The following is a 20,567-nucleotide window of genomic DNA, read 5'->3' on the forward strand; positions in this document are numbered from 1 at the left end:
GTATGTGGAAGTAGGTTCACTCCAGCACCATTTACAATGGCAAAAAAAAGAAAAAGAGAAACTATATGACCAAATAAAAGGAACAATCCATGACCGTTACAGATACAGGTGTGTGTGCTGACGTGAAGGATGTCCTCGACTTGTTGGGTGAAAATAAGACAGAGCGCCAAAGAGCGCGCGGTGGACACGTGCGTGGAGAGGGAAGGTGGGGGAGAGAGAGACTCATCCAGCAAACGAGAAGATGCGGCTCAATTTGGTTTGGTAATGACATGGACGATTTTTTACTCTCTCTGTAAAAACAATACGGAGACACAGTAATGAGGACTTGAAGTGCTGGGGACCCTGCGTCCTAACTGCTACGTCTCACAGAGCCATTAAATACTCCTGTGGGATGTTAGAGTCCCGCCAAGTGACCTGTATCTTCATCTATGCCCGGTCTCTACCCGGAGCTGTGACTTCAGCCCTCGGGCACCTGGATTTCCCCATCCGGAGAATGAAAAGATTTGACTCAAAGATGTCCTACGTTCCTGTGGGCCCTAACGGTTTGCAGGCATCATGAACTCCAAGCACAGAGCGCTTTTAAGTCACTTAAGTTCCTAAATGCAAAGCTTCTCTTTTCTGCCTACTTAATAGAAAAAGATATCTAGGCGGCCTCGAAGAATGCACTACAGGAGCTACTCTGTGCTGGTTTCTTCCCTTCTTTCTCCCCCTCCTTGTACTTATATTTATTCGGTACTTGTATTTATTTTTCTATTTATTTGGTCCCTACTGTCCACCAAACAGTCTTCCACGTGCTGCAGATACAGGGGCGCTGAGGGGCCTTGCCTTTATCCAGGTCCTCCTTGCTTTTGCAAGTATTTAGATTTTGCAGGTATTCACTGCCACATATTATAGGAAATTAAGAGAAGCTGGTGCTAGAAAGGGACCTCAGAAATAATATAATTTCATCTCTTTATCTTTTAGGGGAGTCAACTGAGGCAGAGGGCAGCCTGCTGAAGGTCACAGCAGGACTTTTTTATAACAGATCCAGGCTGCTACCAAATCTCAGATCCCAGGGTCAGTTTCTCCAAATCTCAAGCACACAGACTCCTGGGCCGTGAAACAGAATCAAAAAAGGTTCTCTTCTAACCAAGAGTGCTTTTTTAAAAAGCGAATAAAGCACTGTCTCGTGTATTTTAATTTACCGTTTTCTGAAACCCCACTGTCTGCGGGTAGATATGAATGGCTTTGACTTGGGGTGTCTGATATGTCTATACAGGAGGTTTCTGGAAAAAAATCTCATGTTGCCCCAGAGAAAAAGCATCCAGTACAGACCAATGTTTGTTTGATTTTGCAATGCTCACTGTATGAGACTACTTTTGCTTTTAATAAAAAACAGAAATAAAGTTTAGACAACATTTGTGAAAAGGTATACATTTTGAAAGTAATTTGGTCAGTAGCATTATTGGTTATTTTGGCTTCTGTTAAAGCTTCCTCAGATTCTCTATGCTAAAAACTCAACTTCTGTACGGCACCCGTGAACAGTGTAATCTGGATTTAATAAAAGTTTTAAGATACTATATAAAAGACGGGCTAGGTTGGCCCGTTAGCTCGGTTGGTTAGAGCACGGTGTCATAACACCGAGGTCAACGGTTCAGATGGCTGTGCTGGAAAGCTGCCCCCCCCCAAAAAAGATAAACTCGTCACCACCTGCCCAGCCGTCCTATCTCAGTAGGGGCGTCACATCAGCACGGTTCTGTGTGTCACCTCACTCTTGATTCCCCGCCCTGCCACACCATTGGCAAACAGTGCCTGCCTCACAGGGAGCTGAATGCGACCCCCACTCCAGGTGACCCGAGGGGTGTGGCTCCTCGTCTCTGGCCTGGGCTGCTGCAGGTCTCACGACCCCTGCCTCCGACCCCGCAGAGTGGAGGGAAGGGGACACTCCACCACCACCTCGTCACCTCTCACCACCTCTGCCCAGAGGCCAGAAGGACCTTCCAAAGCATAAAACAGGGGGGTCAGGCACCTGCTTAAAACCCCGTGGTCCCCGAGCATCAAACAACATCACAGTTTCCTACGACCTGTCCAGCCCTCCCTCCCCGTCCACAGTCCCCTCTTCTGCAGGCTCCAGCCCCCTCTGGCCCTTCTCTCAGCAGCCTGCACCTGCTCCTCCCGCAGGGCCAGCTCCTCGAGTGACCTCAGCCTCACCTTTCAGGTCTGAACACACGTGCCACCCACCCAGGGGTCCCTCCTGGGCTTGTGCCCCACGAGCCGCTCTCCCCGCCTGTCTCGGTCACACGCTTTACCTTCTCCACAGGGGCGCAGACAGCACTGACCAGAGTTTGCAATGATCTCACCCAGCCATGCACGTGTGGTGCTGCCCACACCCACGAGAGGTGACCTCCCGAGGCCTGGTCTGCACGCCGTCTATCTGCTATGACTAAGGGAAGTCCCTGGAAAGAACTTGGTCTGACAAGATGGCGATTTGTGACTTTTCTTCAGAAAGCTCTTCGTTTGGCATCTTTGTGTTTACTAGAATCTACCTACCATCCACCGCAAATCGCTTCTGAATAGCGGGGTGGCTTTTTGGTATGATTTTGGGGTGGCTTGAACGTCTGTCCCCTCCAACACTCACGTTGAAATCGAACAGCTGTTGTCACAGGAGGAAGAGGGGGACCTGCCCAAGGTGGGACGGCCAGGAGGGGTGGGATGGGGCTGCTATAGAAGGGGGCTGACCCCCTGTGCTCTCTGGCCTGTCACATGAGGACGCAGCAGGAGGCCCCCCCAGATGCCAGCGCCTCAGCTGTGAGCCAATAAATGTCTGTTCATCGTAAATAACCCAGTCTGCGTCGTTCTGTTAGAGCAGCACAGACGGACTGAGATAACACTGTTTTTAACTGTATCTTGAATGGTAATATAAGAAAGTGTTTTCTTCTTTAAGATGTTTTCCCATAACATTCTTTGGGGCTGTACAGCTCCAAGAGCGTTCACACGCGTGTAGGTTTACGCAGCTGCTGCCACAATCGGGATGCCAGACACCCCCCATCCCCAGCGCTGCCACTGTGGTCACTCCCTCACCCTAACCCCCAAGGCCGCTGTTCCGTCCCCCTCTCTTAGAGCCGTGTCTTTCTGAGCCCGTCGTGGAAGTGGAGTCCTGTGCGCAGCCGTGTGACACCAGCTCGTCCTCTCATGCAGCCCATGGCATGTGCCACCGGGCATGCTAGTGTGTGTTCCTCGCCACTGCTGAGTGGCGTCATGTCGTGTGCCCATGCCATGACTGTGAGGGACACCTGCTTCTACACGAAGCAAGGTCAGTCCTGTCTCAATGGCGATCCCCTACATCCTGTCCCCGCTCAGCCTCCTGCTACTTACCGGGCAAAGACGGTGCCGCTGCCCCCTGGGAAGGTGTAGGGGTGCTGCTTCCGGAACACGTGTCCCACGCGGCTGCATGGGATGATCTCCAGGCTGCCACCACACTGCCACACACGGAACGAGATCTCTGAAGGGTGAGAGACTCGGGTGACCGAGGGAGCCAGGGGGGCCTCTGCAGCCACCGCTGTCCCCTGCAGGGCGGGGAGCCCCCCGCCAACCCCAGCCCGGGCCCTCTGTGCTCTCAACTGCTGACGGAGACCCAGGGAGGGGCTGCGTCTTTCCAGAACACAGTCTGGAACTTTCTATAGTGGAGACGTCGACACACCCTGAATCTTCAGGTTCAAGAAAGTCTGTTCACAGGAAACGTTTCTCAGATTCGGATCAGAAGTCTTGAGACAAGCATGAGTCTTGGTCTATTCTGGATACAGATGTAAATTCTCTGCCAAGACCACACGTGTCCCAGCAGCACCGTCATTATCCACCGGTGACATGCTCCCCCTGGACTTCTCACGAGCTGTGCACTTGCGTCGTGTCCACACCCACAGTTCAGCTCTAACGTCAGATCTAACGGGCACCAGGCACGTCACCTGCCTCTAAACTTAAGCTGACAGAGCACCAGGACACGCCAGGGCTTTTCCATCCAGAAAAAAAAAAATCCCTCTCCTTAAACTGTAAAAATTATGGTAGTCCTTGTACATAAGCAGGCCTCAGCCACCTGGTACACTTCGCAGGCACTGTATGTGCCATGGCAGGGACCAAGGTGGTCAAGTGACAGATGATACCTCACGGCTGCCCACAGACTCTCCAGCCTGCAACCAACTGGCCCACGTGGGAACCCCCGGGAAGGTACCGTTCACCAGCTTCCACACGGAATATACCTGCAGGATGATGGGACCTGCAGTGCCTGGCACCACCCATGCCAACATGTGTGTGCATGTGCACACACACACATGCATGATACACATATGCACACAATATGCACACGTACACATATAACACACACATACACACAATACATACACATATGCACATACAATACACCACCCGGACTCATCATGTGCTCACACACACACACACATGCACACAAGCACATACACAATACACACATGTATGCAATAGACACGTGTGTACACATGCACACACATACATGCTATACCTACACACACACACACACACATATACAATTCATACATACATCACACATATACACAGCACACACATACACACGCACAGACACACACACACACACACACACACACACACACACACACGACCCTCTGCATCCACACGTGGGATAGGCATGGTGCGCAGCCGGCTCTTAGTCCCTCTTGTGACACAGACACACCTTCTGACCAGGCACTTCCCTGATCACCCTGGCCAGTTGAAGGACTGGAGTCACATTCCCAACTAAATGCAAGAGACCGAGGTTACACAGAAAAATTAAGACAATACTCGAAAAGCTAAGTTATTTTTTTCTAAAAGACTTCATCAGGTGTGTTTAAAAGGGCATTTCCTCTGTGTCTTCTAAGACCCCTATGGACACGTTGGGAGGTGAGACAGAACTGCAGTTAGCAGTCACATCTGCCAGGGCAGACAGACCAGAAACCAGGGGAGGGGACGTCTGCATCTGTGTCCATCATACGAGCGCCCTGGTGGCAGCAGCAGGTGCCCAGACTGCACAGCCTGAGGACCAAAACACCACGCAGGGTCAGGACTGTGTGCATTTTTACTGGGGTCCAGCAACCTGACATAGGAAAACCTCGCTCACTGGGGATGGGTGGGCCACGCTGCCATACGGGACGTGACTAACCAGCTCCCTGCAGCAATAAAAAATGTTGTCACACCACCCGTGCAAAGGTTGTGGAATGGTTCTGACTTCTCTTTACAGCATCCAACAAAACCTTACGTAAGAAGGTCTCTGTATTTCAGGAAATAAAATTTAAATATTCTTCCGTGCTGTGGTTTGAATGTGTCCTCCAGATGTCAAGCATGGGAAAGTTAATCCCAAATTCTTACATTGACTGGCGGTGGGGCCTTTGGGAGGCACTTAGGATGAGATGAGGTCATCAGGGTGGGGTCTCCACGATGGTTATCAGTGACTTTGTTTGAAGAGGAAGGAGACCTGCGGGAGGCCTGAGCTGGCACGCATGTGACATCCTCCACCGCGTTATGAGACAGCCAGAAGGCCCTCTCCAGATGGCGGTGCCTGCTCCTGGACTTCCCAGCCTCCAGAGCTGTGAGCTAAGTAAATTTTGTTTCTTTATACATTACCCAGTCTGTGGTGTTCAGGCGTTCAGTTATAGCAATGGAAAGTGGACTAAGGAAATTTACCTTATGGGAAGATTCAAAATCGGGGGCCATGAAGGCCCCCCGCTTTCTCCATGGGGAGACTGTGGAGCCAACAAGGGAACCACTCAGAGAGCTGGTGGGAGACTGTCGGGTAGAAGAGCCACTACCACTCTCCAACTATGATTTCACTTAGAGTCCTACACTTGAGGACGATGGCTTAGTACAGCTTAGTGGTTCTCTAATGAGGCAGTGGGGTGCACCCTGGCTCTGCTGGTGGCTGCTCTGAGACCCCATGCGGTGCACACCCTCTGCAGACCTCAGTCCTTCAAGAAAACACGCACTGAGATAACTGCACAAGAAATACACAGCACCCACCCCAATGCTGTGGGGACGTGCCAGAAGGGACAAAACTGGAAGGTCACCGAGGAAGGAGATGCTAGCCAGACAAAGGTAGAAAAGGATGATTTATTAGCAAGAAGACCTGACGGGCTGAGCCGAGAAAAATGGTGTCAGCACTGAGAAGCAGTGGGTGTTGTTTTTATAGGGATGGATTGGCATCTGTCCGAGCCTAGGAGGACAGTGACAATGTCCTACTCCGGATACGGCCTGCTCATGGGAACAGATCTGGGGAGACAGAAACCTCGGGCCGGTGGGGAAGCAATTACATGGTGACACTCCAGGCACAGCCTGCCCAGCCTGCTGTGGGGCACAGCCCTTGAAGAATGAAACTTAGAGACATGAACGCGAAGGGCGGGGGCAGTTCCAGGGACCTAACAAGAACGACCCCAAGGAGCTGTGCCCCACATCTTGTAGGGGCTCAGGGGTGGGGGGGTCTTCATCCCTCCTTGCAATTGTTTCAGTTACGTAAGGACTCACATTATTGGTTAGGGCCACAGGACGCCCTAGTTGTCTAGGTGGTGGTTTTGGATTTCACTTGGGTAACCCTGCACCCACCTCTCCCAACACACACCCACAAGAGCCACTCAGGCTGGACGATGGCTGGGGTGTCCACAGCACCGAGAAAAAGAAGCCAGAAGCAGTGCTGAAAAGAGAGAAAGCCTTACTTGGTGGCCTCCCCATGGCCAAACCCTCTGCCTGCTGAACCACCAAGTGGGAGTCCCCAACCTTGCAGAGTCTCTCTGGGAAGGAAGACGCCCAGACCATCGGGCAGGGACGTGCCAGCCCCCAGACACTGCCTGCCCCCGGGCCAGCCTCGCAGGCCCTTACCTAGAACCTCACACACGGCACAGCTGCACGAACACTCATATAACAACCAGACCAACAACAAGCCAGCTCATTACAGCAAATTCTCTCCCTTCCTCTGGTCTTGGGGTGAAGAGTCTCCTTAGACATGTGAGTCCACGCTGTCTGCACGGTGCTGGCTGATGTCTGCCTAGCCCTGCTCTCAGCTAATAGCATGCACGCTCCTGAAAGCCACACTGTGCTTCTGAGAAACAGCCACCTACGCGAGGCCCCGTCCTGTGGGGTGGCCCAGGCTGGCTGGATTTCCACTAAGCCACCAGGGGAAGGCCCTGGAGCAAGGGTGGCTCAGAATCCTCTTCCGAAGGTTATCAATTGCGAAGCCCTCTGTGCTCAAACGACTTCCATCTGAGCCTACCTAAAGGTCAACGCGCCACTAAAAAAAAAACCCCCAAAGGAGTCTGACTCACGGTCTCCCACCTGTGGTGAAGTCCCTGAAGCTAAAGAGGCTTTCAGTACCAAACGTCCAGAGAGGAGCTGTTGTCACCAACTCGATAACAGAAAACAACAGAAAAACCTCAGGCTGGGCTAGTCCTTCCTTTAAACTAATGGAAACCATCAAGGTCACTGTTACAAGTAAAGACGACTAAAAATGACAACAGCATCGTTCTTTCCTCCCTTTCTTGACCCTGTCCCTTTCAGGGTACACCCACCCGAGGACAACTGCAGTTTAACAAAACTCAGCAGCCGAGCTGGACGAGCTCAGGATTCCAAGCTCCGGAAACTAGAGGCTGAGTGAAACGAGCAAACAAACAAACAAACAAACAAACAAAACCCCCTAACAAAAACACCCACACCTAAGCAAAGGACTAAACAAAAGCAGAGTCTCTGTACTTTTTATGCACTAAATATGAGGCTGCTACCAACCTAGAGCTCAGTCTGTAAAATCGCATTGCCCCTAAGCCCGGGTAAAAATGATCTGCATGCGTCATTAAAAAAAAAAAAAAATCAAACCAAATAATCAACCATCCACAGAAGGGGTCCAGAAGGGACTAAATGCCACCCCCTCTGATTTCCACGATCACAATTCAGTCGACCCCCAGCCTCCCAGGGCTCACGTGCACGCCGCGGCTGAACACAGAGGCTCGCACCTGGACCCTTCCCATTTCCACAAGTTTGCACCCAAGGCCACCAGAGGGTGTGTGCTGTCCTTCAGAGACTATCTGCACCCTAACATTTAACGCTGGGGCCACATTCCAATGGCCAACCCAGAGATATGCGGGGACCGGTCGTGCCCAGTGGATGGCCACCGTGACGCCTTCCACGTCTCCTCCCATCCCGAGGCGCCAGGCGTGCACGTACCCAGGTTCTCTCCTCCCCACACGTCCATCATCATGTCGTACTTCCCAAGCTCCTCGAAATAGGACTTGTCCATCACGAACAGCCCGCCAGCGATCATGGGGGTTCTGCAGAGGCAGAGAGAGGGTGGAGGTCAAGGTGAGGGCACGGCACTCTTCTGCCAAGGCCACGCCCACTCCCTAAACGCGAGATAACCTTCGGAACAGCGCAGAGACCCCGCTCCCTGCCGTCCCCAGATGCCACACCCAGTCCCTGCCTGGATGCTCTCACCGTGCCAGGGGCTGCGCCCAGCCTCCCAAGAGGGAGTGACTGCTGGGGCTGGACCACTGGCTGACAGGACGCCTTGGGCAAGGTACTTGGCCTTTCTGTGCCTCAGTTTCCTGATGGGGTAACTATAAGGATTACAGAAATAGCAGGCATAATGCCGCTGGCACACTCGGGACATGCCGACAGTGTCAGGATCAGGTTCCTGCTCTGTGACAGGGGACCGTCAAGGTCCCCGCCTACCGGTCCCCTGGGAAGGGTCAGCTACACAACACTGACTGAGTTCTTGCTCCATTCCCAGCAGAGATGCCGTGAGAATTAGGCTGGAAGCGTCTAGAGCACGAGCAGGTGTCGGGCACATGTCACAATGCACCTCGGTGCTAGATGCTCTGTGCCCACCTCCTCACGCAACTGTGCACCCCCTCTGAGCTGCTGTCCCTTCCCCCCAGGCACTCATGGCACAGCCCGAGGATCTAAAGCGAGGTGCCGACGCGCACAAGGCGTCCAGGCAGGCGGGACACCACGCGACCCACCGCCCTCCCTGGTCCTGGTGCCCACTCTGCCACAGAAAACGCTCTGCATGATCGACGTGGAGGAACGCTCAGAACTGGCAGATCCGCCTTGAAAACATACGCGAGGCTCCATCTGAGGAAGAGAAGTTGTGAAGGACTCCGTTCTGTCACCTGGTGCAGGCTCTCGCCTCGGGCTGAGACGAGGGACAGGGCGGAAGAGAGGGCCGGAGCCTGGGGTCGCACCTGCGAGGGGCACGTGAGGATGCCCGGCACTTACTTGATGGGGGCGACCGGGTTCCCCTGCCGGGACCGTCTCTGCTCAGGCGTCATGTAATCCCACTTGAACACCAAGTTCCAATCAAAACCTGCAGCAGGAAATGACAGGGCACTGATGAGTGACCGCGGTGGCTCCTGTCACCTCCACCCTCGCGGCCAAAAACTTTGATATTGGGACAGGAAAACCCAAACAAAGCAAAACAATGAGGACTACGTGCAGGAAAGAGAGAGCGCCTGGGGGAACGGAGGTGGGGACACGCTGAAATCCCCTCTGCACCCCAAAAAATGCAGGTCGGGCTGGTTTAACAGTAAAATGCGTAGAGACAACTGTGAAGTGTAGGGACCAGGGTCTGCGCGGCGACACCACCGTGTCCAGGCCCTATGGAGGCGAGCAGGACTGTGTCCCCGTGGAAACCGGCCCCGTCCTCCTGCGCGGGAGGGGACAGGCAGGACCGTGAGAACTTCCAGGTGAACACGAGCCACAGGAAGCTGCAGAACTGGGCGGACAAGCTGTGATTTCTGGCAACCTGGCACCTGTCCCACTTCATTTTCAGAACCCACAGGCCACTAAGGATGTCAGACCTGGCTCCAGGCATCTGCAGGGTGCAGGCCCACAGCTGCCACAAGGGAACTGCAGCGTGCCACCTGGGGGCCACACGCCAGCCCGCTGAGCTCCCCTGCTGCACCAGGAGACCACTTCTTGGCAGACACGTGGCATGGAGTGCACTTCCAATTCCAAGGGTCTGATGGCCAACCCTAATTACTCCAGGGCTTTCTATCCTTCAACCCTGTCCTCGTAAGCTCTCTGCCAGTGGGCTTTTTGTCAACAGGGCTTTTGCAATGCCCAAGCATGGATTTCTTGTCCACATGCTCTGGATTCAGTCTTTCTGCCCTGATAGCCGTGGTGACTGCAGGACAGAAGGTGGGGGCTCGGAGTCTCCGGGGCCAGGTCGGCATACTTCACAGCTGGACCACAGGCCCTGGACCAAACAAGTCTGCCGGCTCCCAGCTCCCTCACTGCAGAGTGCAGTGGGCCGGGCAGGACGGCGGGGTGTCTGGGGGCCAGGCAGCAGGGACAGTACCGCACAGAGAGGAAGCCAGTGCAGGCCCCGACCCACCCGGCTCCCCTGAACACAACAAATCCAACCAGAAAACCAGCGTCCCGGCTGTTTTATCAGCAGGAAATGTTAAAGCCCAATCGACCTAATATCTTCATTTTTTGGATGTTTATTATTTTTATTATTTATTTTATTAATTTGGTCCAAAGAGACAAGCTGTATTAGATTCAAAATCTGCTAGGAATGTCATCCTTTATTTTGTTTTTTCCCTAACATGATTTGGCAAAATGCCCTTAGAGAAAATGTGGCCCGTCCTTCTGAGCCACGCAGAGCCTCTGGCCGTCCCCGCCCCTGCCCTGACCTCAGCAGCTGCTCCAGGAGAAACAGCCCATCAGTCCCAGCTCTTCCAAATGCACAAGACATTCTGAACGTGCAGGGCCTTCCTGCCATCTAAGGCTCCTTCCTCTTTCAATCCCTAAACATTGTACTTCTCACCACTTGCTACAAATCTGGGGTTCTGAGCAGTCAAAGAATCTACCGATCTCAGGTAAAGAGTCAGTAGTTCCGGGGGAGGGAACACAACCTTCTAACGAATACCTTACAAAAGCGTGAGGTGAAGACGCGGACGTCTCCCAGCTGCTCAGAGCAGCCTCTGGGCCTTCTTGGCTCTTGGCCTAGGCCTCGCGGGCCAGGCAGCCAACTTCAGAGCTGCAGTGCTCGTTACCGGGAGGCATTAGAGCCCGCTGGGGCACAGGCCGTCTCTGCCCACCCGGTCGTGGTGCACAGGGATGTAAGGGCCAGACTGGGCACCCCGATGGCTCCTTGCAGAGTGGGAGCGTGATGCCGGGCCACCATCAGCAGCGCTTCGTGATGGCAGTCTCCTGGGGGTGGTCCAGGAAGTCCTGGGGGGCCCAGACCCTGTCAGGGAGCTCGTGACATCAAAACTACTTTTATCCCAATACAAGACCTTACCAGCCCGCTTCAATCTCACTCCCTCGGAAGTGCACGCTGGAGGCTGCAGCTGACCCGCCATGTGCCCCCTTCAGCTGTTCTAGCAACTTCTCGGCTTTACACAGAACGCAGCAAATGTCGGTGCCCAACCCACACCACCAACCGCTCTGTGGCCTTCGAAAATTTTTAAGAGGGTGATTTGGATTAACTGTATCCCCCAAAGTCCATGTATTAGAAACTTAACCCCCATTGTGACAGTGTTAGGAGGGTGGGGAATCCTATCACGGTAACTGAAAGGTGGGGCCTTGAGGACGTGGCTGGATTGTGAGGACTGTGCTCCTGTGAAAGGACTGACCCATGCACGGAGGGACGGGCGTGGTTCTGGTGGCTTCATAAGGAGAGAAAGTGAGCAGGTCAGCTCTCTTCTCAGCCCATTCTTGCCACGTGACACCTGCATTGCTGTGAAGAGTCACCCACCACCGAGGCACTCACCAGACTTGTTCCCTGAACTTTGGACTTCCCAGCCTCCAAGACTGTAAGTAATAAATATTGTTTCCTTATAAACTATCCAGTTTCAGGTATTTCTGTTATAAGCAACAGAAATGGACTAATACAGAGGGTAAAGAGCATTTCAGACAGGACACTCCTGGGGCTCCGTGGGGGGTGGGTTTGAGGGGTCCCTACGGGACACTGGGGGGTCATTCAGACAAGAGGTTACCCAGGTGCAGGCGGGACCTGGTGGGTGGGTAGGGAGCAGGGTCAGCCAGGCTGGGCAACCTGGGTCAGACACAGGCTGCAGAGCCAGGGTGGGGAGGGCCTCGTGAAAACTGCAGCCCCTTCATCTCCACAAACCCTGCTCTGTGGAGCTGCTGGCCCCAGACCCCAACAGGGGGCTTCGTCATCTATGACCATAAAGGACACAATTGTTCACGGAGCCCCATGGCTCACACACGCCGCAGAGGGTCCAGGAGATAAGAGCAGAACGGGAAGCCCAGGCAGCTCTCTAAGGACACAGGGCCACTTGCTCTGTCTTTATGAAGTCCTCTTGTGAGTGCACGTGTGGTGTGGACACTGCCATGACCGTCACTCCTACAACAGAGGGGGCGACGGTCCCACACTGTGCAGACAGTGCAAGCCGGGCAGGAGGACTGTGGTGGACACCTACCGCCCTTCAGGTCAGCAGATGCCCCCACGTACTGGAAGTTGTCCATGTTGATGACGTCAATGATGGGGGAGACGACCCGTGTCCTGTCCTGAAACAGGGAAAACGGGAGAGCAGTCATGGGAATCCCAGCAGAACAAAAAGCCCCACACACCTGGAGAAGGCATCTGTGCCAGGTGCTCATGGCACAAAGCCGGCTGCCTCTCCCCACCCACCACCTGCTCCACGAGGACCCCAGCCTCCCCGCCAGGACGGCCCGCTCACAGCCTGCACACAGGGGTGCCCTGGGGTGGGCACGTGGAGGGTAGGAATGGTTCCATGGGAGGAGACACCACGGCCAGGGCACACGTCAGCCATTTGTCCTCCCAGCAAGGGCAAAGCCCATGCCAGTGTGCCCCGGGGTCCTGTTCTCTCTTCTCGAAGATCAGAATTTCAACAAGGGTGGTTTCACTCTTGCAGCACCTAAGCTGAGCTGTATCTAACATGGGTAATTCGTGAGCTGCGATAAACCTCAGGGATGGACTCATCTCTAAAACGTCCACACAAGTCAGGAACACACTCCTGTGGACGTGCGTGGTACGTGTGCAGGATGTGGAGGGGAGGGCCAGTACTGTCACAGCAGAAGGGACACCAGATCACAAGAGGATGCCAGATTCTGAGCCTGCCCCACCTATGATTCTGCCAAAAAGAAGACACTCCCTCTAGACGGGGCCATTTCTTTATGCCACATCATTTGTGAACATGAGGCCTTTGAAGCTGTCTGCCCTCTCTACACCCATGTGACAGACACCGCAGGAAGGAAGGTCAGTACAACATGCAGAAGGCAAGAGAAATGACAAAGGCCAAACTTGACATTAGTGACGTTTCCAGAAGGCAGCAGATGAGTGACATGCGGCCCCAGATTCCCCCTGGCCCTGCCAGTCACTGTGCGGGCCCCACCTACCTGCTCCTCTGTGAGCCTGGAAGCCCGGCGGGTGGGTAGGCCTGTCGGTGGGCGAGCTGTGCCCTCCCTGGGCACAGACAGGCCCCTCAGACTAGCCAGGCACCAGGCGGGCGTGACCGCCCTGCCTGCTCAAGCCAGGGGAGATGCTCCTAAGGAAAGGGTGGTCTTACCTGTCCCTGACGTGCCCAGCAACCGCCCCCCTACTGATGGAGTCCTGCAGCCGATGAAACACTCTTTGGACAATACCCAGGGCGCGCCCTCCGTCCTCGGCCCGGGCCTCACCTCGGCCACCCTCTCCAGCAGCGGCTCCAGCCAGCGCTCGTTGCACTCACAGTGACTGTCCAGGAAGGTCAGCACCTTGGCGTGGGCGGCATCGGCCCCCCGGACCCGCGAGCGCATCAGGCCTGCGAAGTGAGTTCAGATGCCCGTCAGGGGGACAACCTGCAGGGTGGGAGAGGAAGGCGACGGGCGACACCGCCCATCCACCACGCCTGCCACAGCCACCCACAGGGCACTCAGGTCATTGCAAACTCGCCTGGTAGGATCCATACTGCCTCGTGGTAACCAAGACAGATTTCCATCAGCCTTTTTGTTTCTAACAGTTAACTGGCTCACTGGCAAGACAACTTTCTCAGAACCACCGTCTGCAGGGAAAGGCCTTTGCATAATCAAACTCTCCTTTACCAACAGCCGAAGCGTGGAAATTTGAAAACTACCTGCCTCTGACACAGCAAGTTTTCTAATAAACTAGGCCAAAGCAGGTGTCACCCAGACATCTCAGGTGCCAATGGTGCAGACTTTAATAGTGACACTATTTCTAACAGTGTTGCAAACCTCTGTCTTCTAGGACTCATCATAAACCAAAGAACAAAAATGATTAAGCTCTGCTGTCTAGTTTTTACACAAAATAAGATACACTATTGGTCTAATTATACGATGTATACACTTGTGTTCTGTTAATAATATGTATTCTTCATTATGACACAAAGCCTAATTATAAATAGTGCGTGTGTCCCTGGATGCTCTGGTCATAAATGGCCTTTGCTACATATGCTGGCCTTTGTATATGAAAATGACGTTACTCTTCTCAACCAGTGAGCGCGACGATAAGTTTAACAGTCTCTCTCTATTCGAATCTTAATTTCTTTAAAAGTAATTACTAGAAAAAGTAGACCCAAACACGGATAAGGACTGAAATATCTGAGTGTTAATGAGATCTCGATCTAATTAATACACATGGAACAACATACCCCACACTGCGGAATCCACACACTTCCCATTGCACCTGCAACATATCTTCATATCTTAGGCCATAAGACATTTCAAGTTTTCAAGAGATTAAAATCCTATAGAGTACATTCTCTGAATACATGGAATTCAATTAGAAATCAATAGCCAAAAGATATCTTTAAAAGCTCAAATATTTGGAAAACGAAGAGCAAAAAAAAATTCATGAGTCAAAGAAGAAATTATAAGGAAAATTAAAAAATATTTCAAACTTTAAATGATAATAAAAATACAGCATATGAAAATTTGTGGAATGCAGCTGAAGCTTTAAATGTTTATATTTGAGAAGGTTACCAGCAACCTAAATTTCTACTTTAAGAAGCTAGAAAAAGCAAATAATAGGATAATAGACATAATAAGAAAATGATAAAAATAAAAGCAGAAATGAACAAAACAAAAAAAACCCAGAAAAAGACAACAAAAAAGAAAATCACCAAAACCAAATGTTGGTGCTTTTAGAAGATTAACAAAGTTGGTGAACCTCTAGCAGACAGATCAAGAAAATGAGAAACTATCAACTACCAAAATACATCATGAAAGAGGGAGTATTAACACTAATTCTACAAACATGGAGGAATATCACAAACATTTTGGCGTCAATGAATATGAAAACTTTGATGAAATGGAAAATGTCTTGAAAGACACCAATTACCAAAATGAACACAAAAAGAACCAGAAAATCTGAATGAGCCTGCATCCACTCAAAAGACTGAATTAGTTACCAAAAACCTTTCCACGAGAAAATTCCTGGTCCAGACTGGTTAATTCTTTCAAATATTTAAGGAAGAAATAATTAAAATCTTACACAAATTCTTTCAGGAAATACGACAGGAGAGAACACTTTCCATCTTGTTTTATGAGGCCAGGGTAACCCTGATGCCAAAACCTGAGAAATACACTGTAAGAAAACTATAGATCAATGTTTCTGATGAACGCAGATGAAAAATCCTTAACAAAGTACTGCAAAATGCAAAATAGCAACACACAGAAAGATGCTACACCATGACCACATGGGGCTCATGCTAGAGGGCAAGGTTGCTTTGACATCTGAAAGTCAACCATGTGTGTTTCACCATATTAACAGATCGAAAAAGACACACCATCGGATTATCTCCATAAATGAGAAAAAAAGGCTTAACTCTGATTACGAACATGGCTTTGGCCCTACCCCATCACTAAAATAGCTGCACGACCTTGAGAAAGCCACTTAACCTTTCTGGGATTTAATATTTCCATCTGTAAAACAAGAGAGAAGGGCTATGTTCTCAACTTCTGATGTACATCAGGATCATTTAAGCAGCTTTAAAAATGCACATGCCCAGCTTTACCCTCAGAAATACAGAAATTTTTAGTTAATTGTGGGTGGGGTCAAGGCATGGTCTTAAATTCCCCAGGGGCATTTAATAAATAGCACAATGAAACCCCCAGCACTGATACCAATCCTTCGCTACTGTAAATATTTTATGCAACTAATTTACCGTCACCAGCTAGCATCCACATGAGCATGTGTGTGTGTGCTTAAGCATATGGGGTGTAAACATACTCACATGTTTACAAGCACGTGTGTGTGTGTACGTACTTGCACACTGAGCTGTCACACGCTTCAGTTATCCCATGGAGGCCGACCATCACCTGGCTTCCCCTTCTCAACCCTTCCCCAAAACAACACATGAAAATGGGTTCTCACCCAAACACACACCCGAATTTAAAGCATTGAGAGTTAACATTTAGAGGCATCGTCCTGATTTCTATGCAGGTTAAAGGCGCTCTCTGATAAGGCCAGCAAACCTCTGATAAACCATGACACGAAACATAATTTCATCTCTCTCTCTCTCTCCTCCTCCTTCCAGCATCTCCGCTTTGCCTTCTTTTTCTATTTTTCTAGCCTGTACCAGCTGCATCCCTCTTTAGGTGACGGGGTGGGGTGGCAGACACTGTGGGCTTAAATTCAAAACCTTATTTTGTAGGTGGTTTAGGGGGAAAAACAACACAGCAGACTGCAAGATTTTGGGCTTACTCTTGGCCTCGGGATGGATGTGGGTACAGCCTGTACAGCTTGTGTGGGGAAAGGCTGATCCCGCTGTTTACGATCTTGAACGTCTTGGCTGATGACCTTAGATGGTTAAAATACGGTGCCAACTGCATGGCTCAATTATTGGCTGGTTAGATTCTTGCTAACAAAAGCTTCCTTCCTTGACTCCAGCTGAACTGCACAGGGAACTAGAGTTTGTACTGATCAAAGGAATACAACCAGCACTGCCCGATCAAGAGTCATCCTCAAACAACACAAGTGGCGTGTGTTTCAAAGCTCTGTGATTTTCCTATATTGACAGATCTCTCCAGACTGTGGAGGAGCCTGGAATCCAGCTGCCAGGCTCCCTAACAGCCCTGGTGCACCGACGTTAATCACACTGTGATTGGAACCTTTCCAGACACTCCAAAGCAATGCCTTCCCCCTCTGGACTCTCTGAACTGCCAGGAAAGCAGACCGTGAGCTCAGCTCCAGCACAGAGGAGACTGACAGCAGGGTTTGAGGCTGGCATCTGCAAAATCGCATGAGCACAGCCTCAAAATCTCTCCCTGTCTGGATGGTTCACCTTCACCAGACTGTCAAACACGAATCCACTTATGTTATCAGATGCCCAGAGCGTGGAGCCATGAAATGTCTCATGGCTATGTTTTTGTTTTTCTACACTCTTGTACTCAAGGGACTGATAAGACTTCCTAGGCTGTGAAAGAAAAGAAGCCACTTTTCTAAATATATAAATAAAAATGTTATTTGAACTCGTGCCCGTGTATACAAACAATTCTAACCAGTTAAGCATTTAAAGTCCTTCCCGTGCCTGCTGAGAGCAGCTCCCAAGTGACTGTGGCAGAGGGAGACAGAAAGCCCAGGCGGTTCATGGCTCTGTCAGCTGAGGGCTTCTTCAAGCTGCGACTGGGCTCAGGAAAAGAACTCAAGGGTCTCGGTACCGAGTGAGGGGAAGGCTCTTACCTTCCCGCCGATTGTTCCGAAGAACCCGCACTTTCTCAATTTTCCCCAAGAGAGCCCCGTCCTCGGCTAGGAGGAGAAAAGAAGACAGCACTTTGAACTTGACCTTACAAGGGCTCCCTGTGCCCGCACAGTAGTTCTCGGTCATCTGAGGACCGTGGTCTCCCCGGGGCGTCCCAGAGCTGCCCCCCTCGCAGGCCCTGATCTCTGGCCCGCTCGCTCCTCTGCAGGAGGCTGGTGCCGGGCAGGAGGTCAGGGTGTGGGCGAACTCGGTCTCAGTACTTACGGTCACTGCTGTAGTCGTCCACCAAGATGATTTCTTTTATGAGATGGGGCGGGCTTTTCTTAAGCACACTGAGGAAAGACAAGAGGGTACAGGTCATGGCTCTTTCTGGGGGAGGGGTGGGGAATTCCCACACCTTGGCCCTGATCCTTGGCTGGGGGAGCCACCGGCCACTACCTGAGCTAAGCAGGCAGGTGACCCTGTCTGCAGCCCCCCGACAGCACCCGGGATGCAGCTCATGTCTGGTGGCCCTGACGGGTCCCACCTCCCATACGATGTGACAGGTGAGGTTGGGGGGCGCCTCCTGGCCTCACCTGACCACTGTCCTCAGCAGGGCTGACCTGGCTTCATTGTGAAATGTGATCACCACGCTGGTGGCCGGGAGGTCCACCCGCCACTGCTTCCGCTGACACCTGAAGAAGAGAAAGACCGTCCTCTGAACAACGGACACAGACCAGCCAGGGCTTGCTCCCCTGAAAGGACACACAGACCAACCTGCGAGATTAACTTGTGACCCGCGGCAGCTACTGGCCTGTTCTGAGATAAAGAACTAACAGGACATCAGGAAACAGAAAAACACAAGCCGAGTGATGCAGTAAGAGACTGAAAGATTTCGGTACAAACTAACATATTGAGAACATCTTTCTAACATGTTTTTAAAAAGTATGTTTTGAAACAGTGCGATCCCGTTTCCAGGCGCGTGCACACGCACCTCTAGAGATGTGCTTTTCACAGTTCCACGGTTATCCCCGCCACCAGTGCCAACTGTGGCTGGTCTTTTCTTGTTTTCCGCGTCCCCTGCAGCAGGCATGTGGTCCTTCTGTGATCTTTGGAACCTGCTCGTGCTCAGAACAGCAGGCCCGACTGCCCGTCCTCACCCTGGACAGCAGAGACACATGTCCCTCGCCGGCCAGGCCGTCTCCACACAACCCCTGTGTCTGGGGCACAGGCTGAAGCGGGGTGGGCGTATGATCGATGGGAACCTGAGCCTCTCCGTTTCCTTCGGGCTGCAGTGAAAGAACCCTGGGGTTTCCTCTGAAACTAGCAGACTCAGGGCCAGGCCTAACAAAGCCCAGTGGATTCAACAAGACACTTCTCATGTTTGGGCTCAATAGACAGACATGAGACCAAAGGGCACTGAATGGCCATTTTTAAAAATAGGACTCTGATAGCTCCGGGTAGAAGATGTTAAAGGATCATACCCTAGAAATAACCAGGAAAGGTGGGACCAGGCCCAGCAGAATCCATCCCGAGGAGCCCTGCAAGGCAGGAGCATGGACGTGAAGAACCTTCCAGTACAGAGCGATGCTCCCAGAGGGTCCCGTGGCGACAGTCCATCTGGGCAGGGTGCGTGGCTCATGAGCACGGTGGGGACAGTCTGATTGTGGTCTGAGTGCATGCAGAGCCACTAAATGGGTGACACTATGATGCCAGCCTGGAAACGAGGCTGGGGTAGGCAGCGAAAGCATGGCTGGCTTCAGGAGAACAGGTTTTGAACGAGTAGTCGTGAGGACAGAAGGGTGTCACCCGTGACCCAGCAGGAGGCGGCTGTTCGTCTGCCCTACACCGAGTTGCCTCCACAACGGTGTGTATTATTTGCAGAGCATTCCTGCAACTCTAGCAGTTAAACCCACTGCCACTGTGATTGAGGAAGGGGGGAAACCTCCCACGGGACTGGTGCATTTAAAAGAACTGTCTGACTCTAGCTCTTTACGTAGATTACCAGAGCCGTGAATCATCTCCCCAAATGAAAGATGCCATCCACCTTCAAAGGGAAATCAGTGGGAAAAGGAGACAGGTTTAAAATGTTGTCTTTGCAGCTCAACCATGGCTAAAACATTTAAGTGGTGAAGGACTGGACGCTCCAGCAGCTGTCGGCCAGCGGCTAGCGCGCCACATGAATGGGCGCACCTGCGGGAAAACGCCCGGCAGACAGAGACTGGGAAAACCACTCCAGAGAGGCAAATCTTAGAAACGAGCAAGGGAAGCACTACGATTAAAAAGCAATTAGGTCGGGATCACAAAATGGGCTTCTTGTGTTTATTTCAGTTACCACAGTGAGCTTGTTTTAAATAATCATGAGAAAACTGCGTGACATATTAGTCACTGTTGATGGGAGAACAAACACATTCCGGAATTGATTCTGTACCTCGTTAAAGCTCCCAACGGCTACATCTGCACTGACAAGTAGACGGGGAGGCTAGTTTTTCTCTTTTTTTTCAACTTTCAAATTAGCAGATTGTTAGATTAAGGAAGTGAGAATCTGCAAGGCTTCACCTGTAAGCAAGTGACCGTGGAATGTCATTCCCAAGAAGCCAATCTCTAATGCAAACGAAACAAGGAGGCGGCGTCACCTCTACAGCTGGGTCCCACGAAGGCAGCAGCTAGGGTGGAATGATTTACCGGGCATGGCTCGTGTGGCCACAGAGAATTAAGGGAGACATAAGACAGCATTTTTCATGCTCACATCGCCGTAAACTGAATGGATCTAATCACGTCCCATTCTCTCATTTTGCTTGTCTCTGCAGGAGGCCACATCTTCTATGAGCGTAAAATTCCCCTAAATATTCATAAGTCATCGAGTTGTGCAGGAATTGGCAATCAGGAAACTTAAAAGGGAACCCATTTTGAAGGCAA

The 20,567-nt window shown here is 51.6% G+C and overlaps 1 protein-coding gene across 1 annotated transcript in view; it reads right to left on the minus strand.

Annotated features, from left to right (window-relative positions):
- The window catches only part of GALNT2 (polypeptide N-acetylgalactosaminyltransferase 2), a 148,153-nt gene that overhangs the window by 15,641 nt on the left and 111,945 nt on the right, over nucleotides 1-20,567 (minus strand). Inside the window, exons 4-11 of the mRNA XM_063082798.1 lie at nucleotides 18,245-18,343; nucleotides 17,934-18,001; nucleotides 17,651-17,716; nucleotides 13,651-13,772; nucleotides 12,429-12,516; nucleotides 9,256-9,343; nucleotides 8,206-8,309; nucleotides 3,355-3,481 (exon numbers count right to left, since the gene is read on the minus strand). Of these exons, the coding sequence (XP_062938868.1) occupies nucleotides 3,355-3,481; nucleotides 8,206-8,309; nucleotides 9,256-9,343; nucleotides 12,429-12,516; nucleotides 13,651-13,772; nucleotides 17,651-17,716; nucleotides 17,934-18,001; nucleotides 18,245-18,343 (762 nt within the window). The remainder of the gene's footprint in view (nucleotides 1-3,354; nucleotides 3,482-8,205; nucleotides 8,310-9,255; nucleotides 9,344-12,428; nucleotides 12,517-13,650; nucleotides 13,773-17,650; nucleotides 17,717-17,933; nucleotides 18,002-18,244; nucleotides 18,344-20,567) is intronic.

Source organism: Cynocephalus volans, chromosome 18 (genome assembly GCF_027409185.1).
Source record: "Cynocephalus volans isolate mCynVol1 chromosome 18, mCynVol1.pri, whole genome shotgun sequence".
Lineage (NCBI taxonomy): Eukaryota > Metazoa > Chordata > Mammalia > Dermoptera > Cynocephalidae > Cynocephalus > Cynocephalus volans.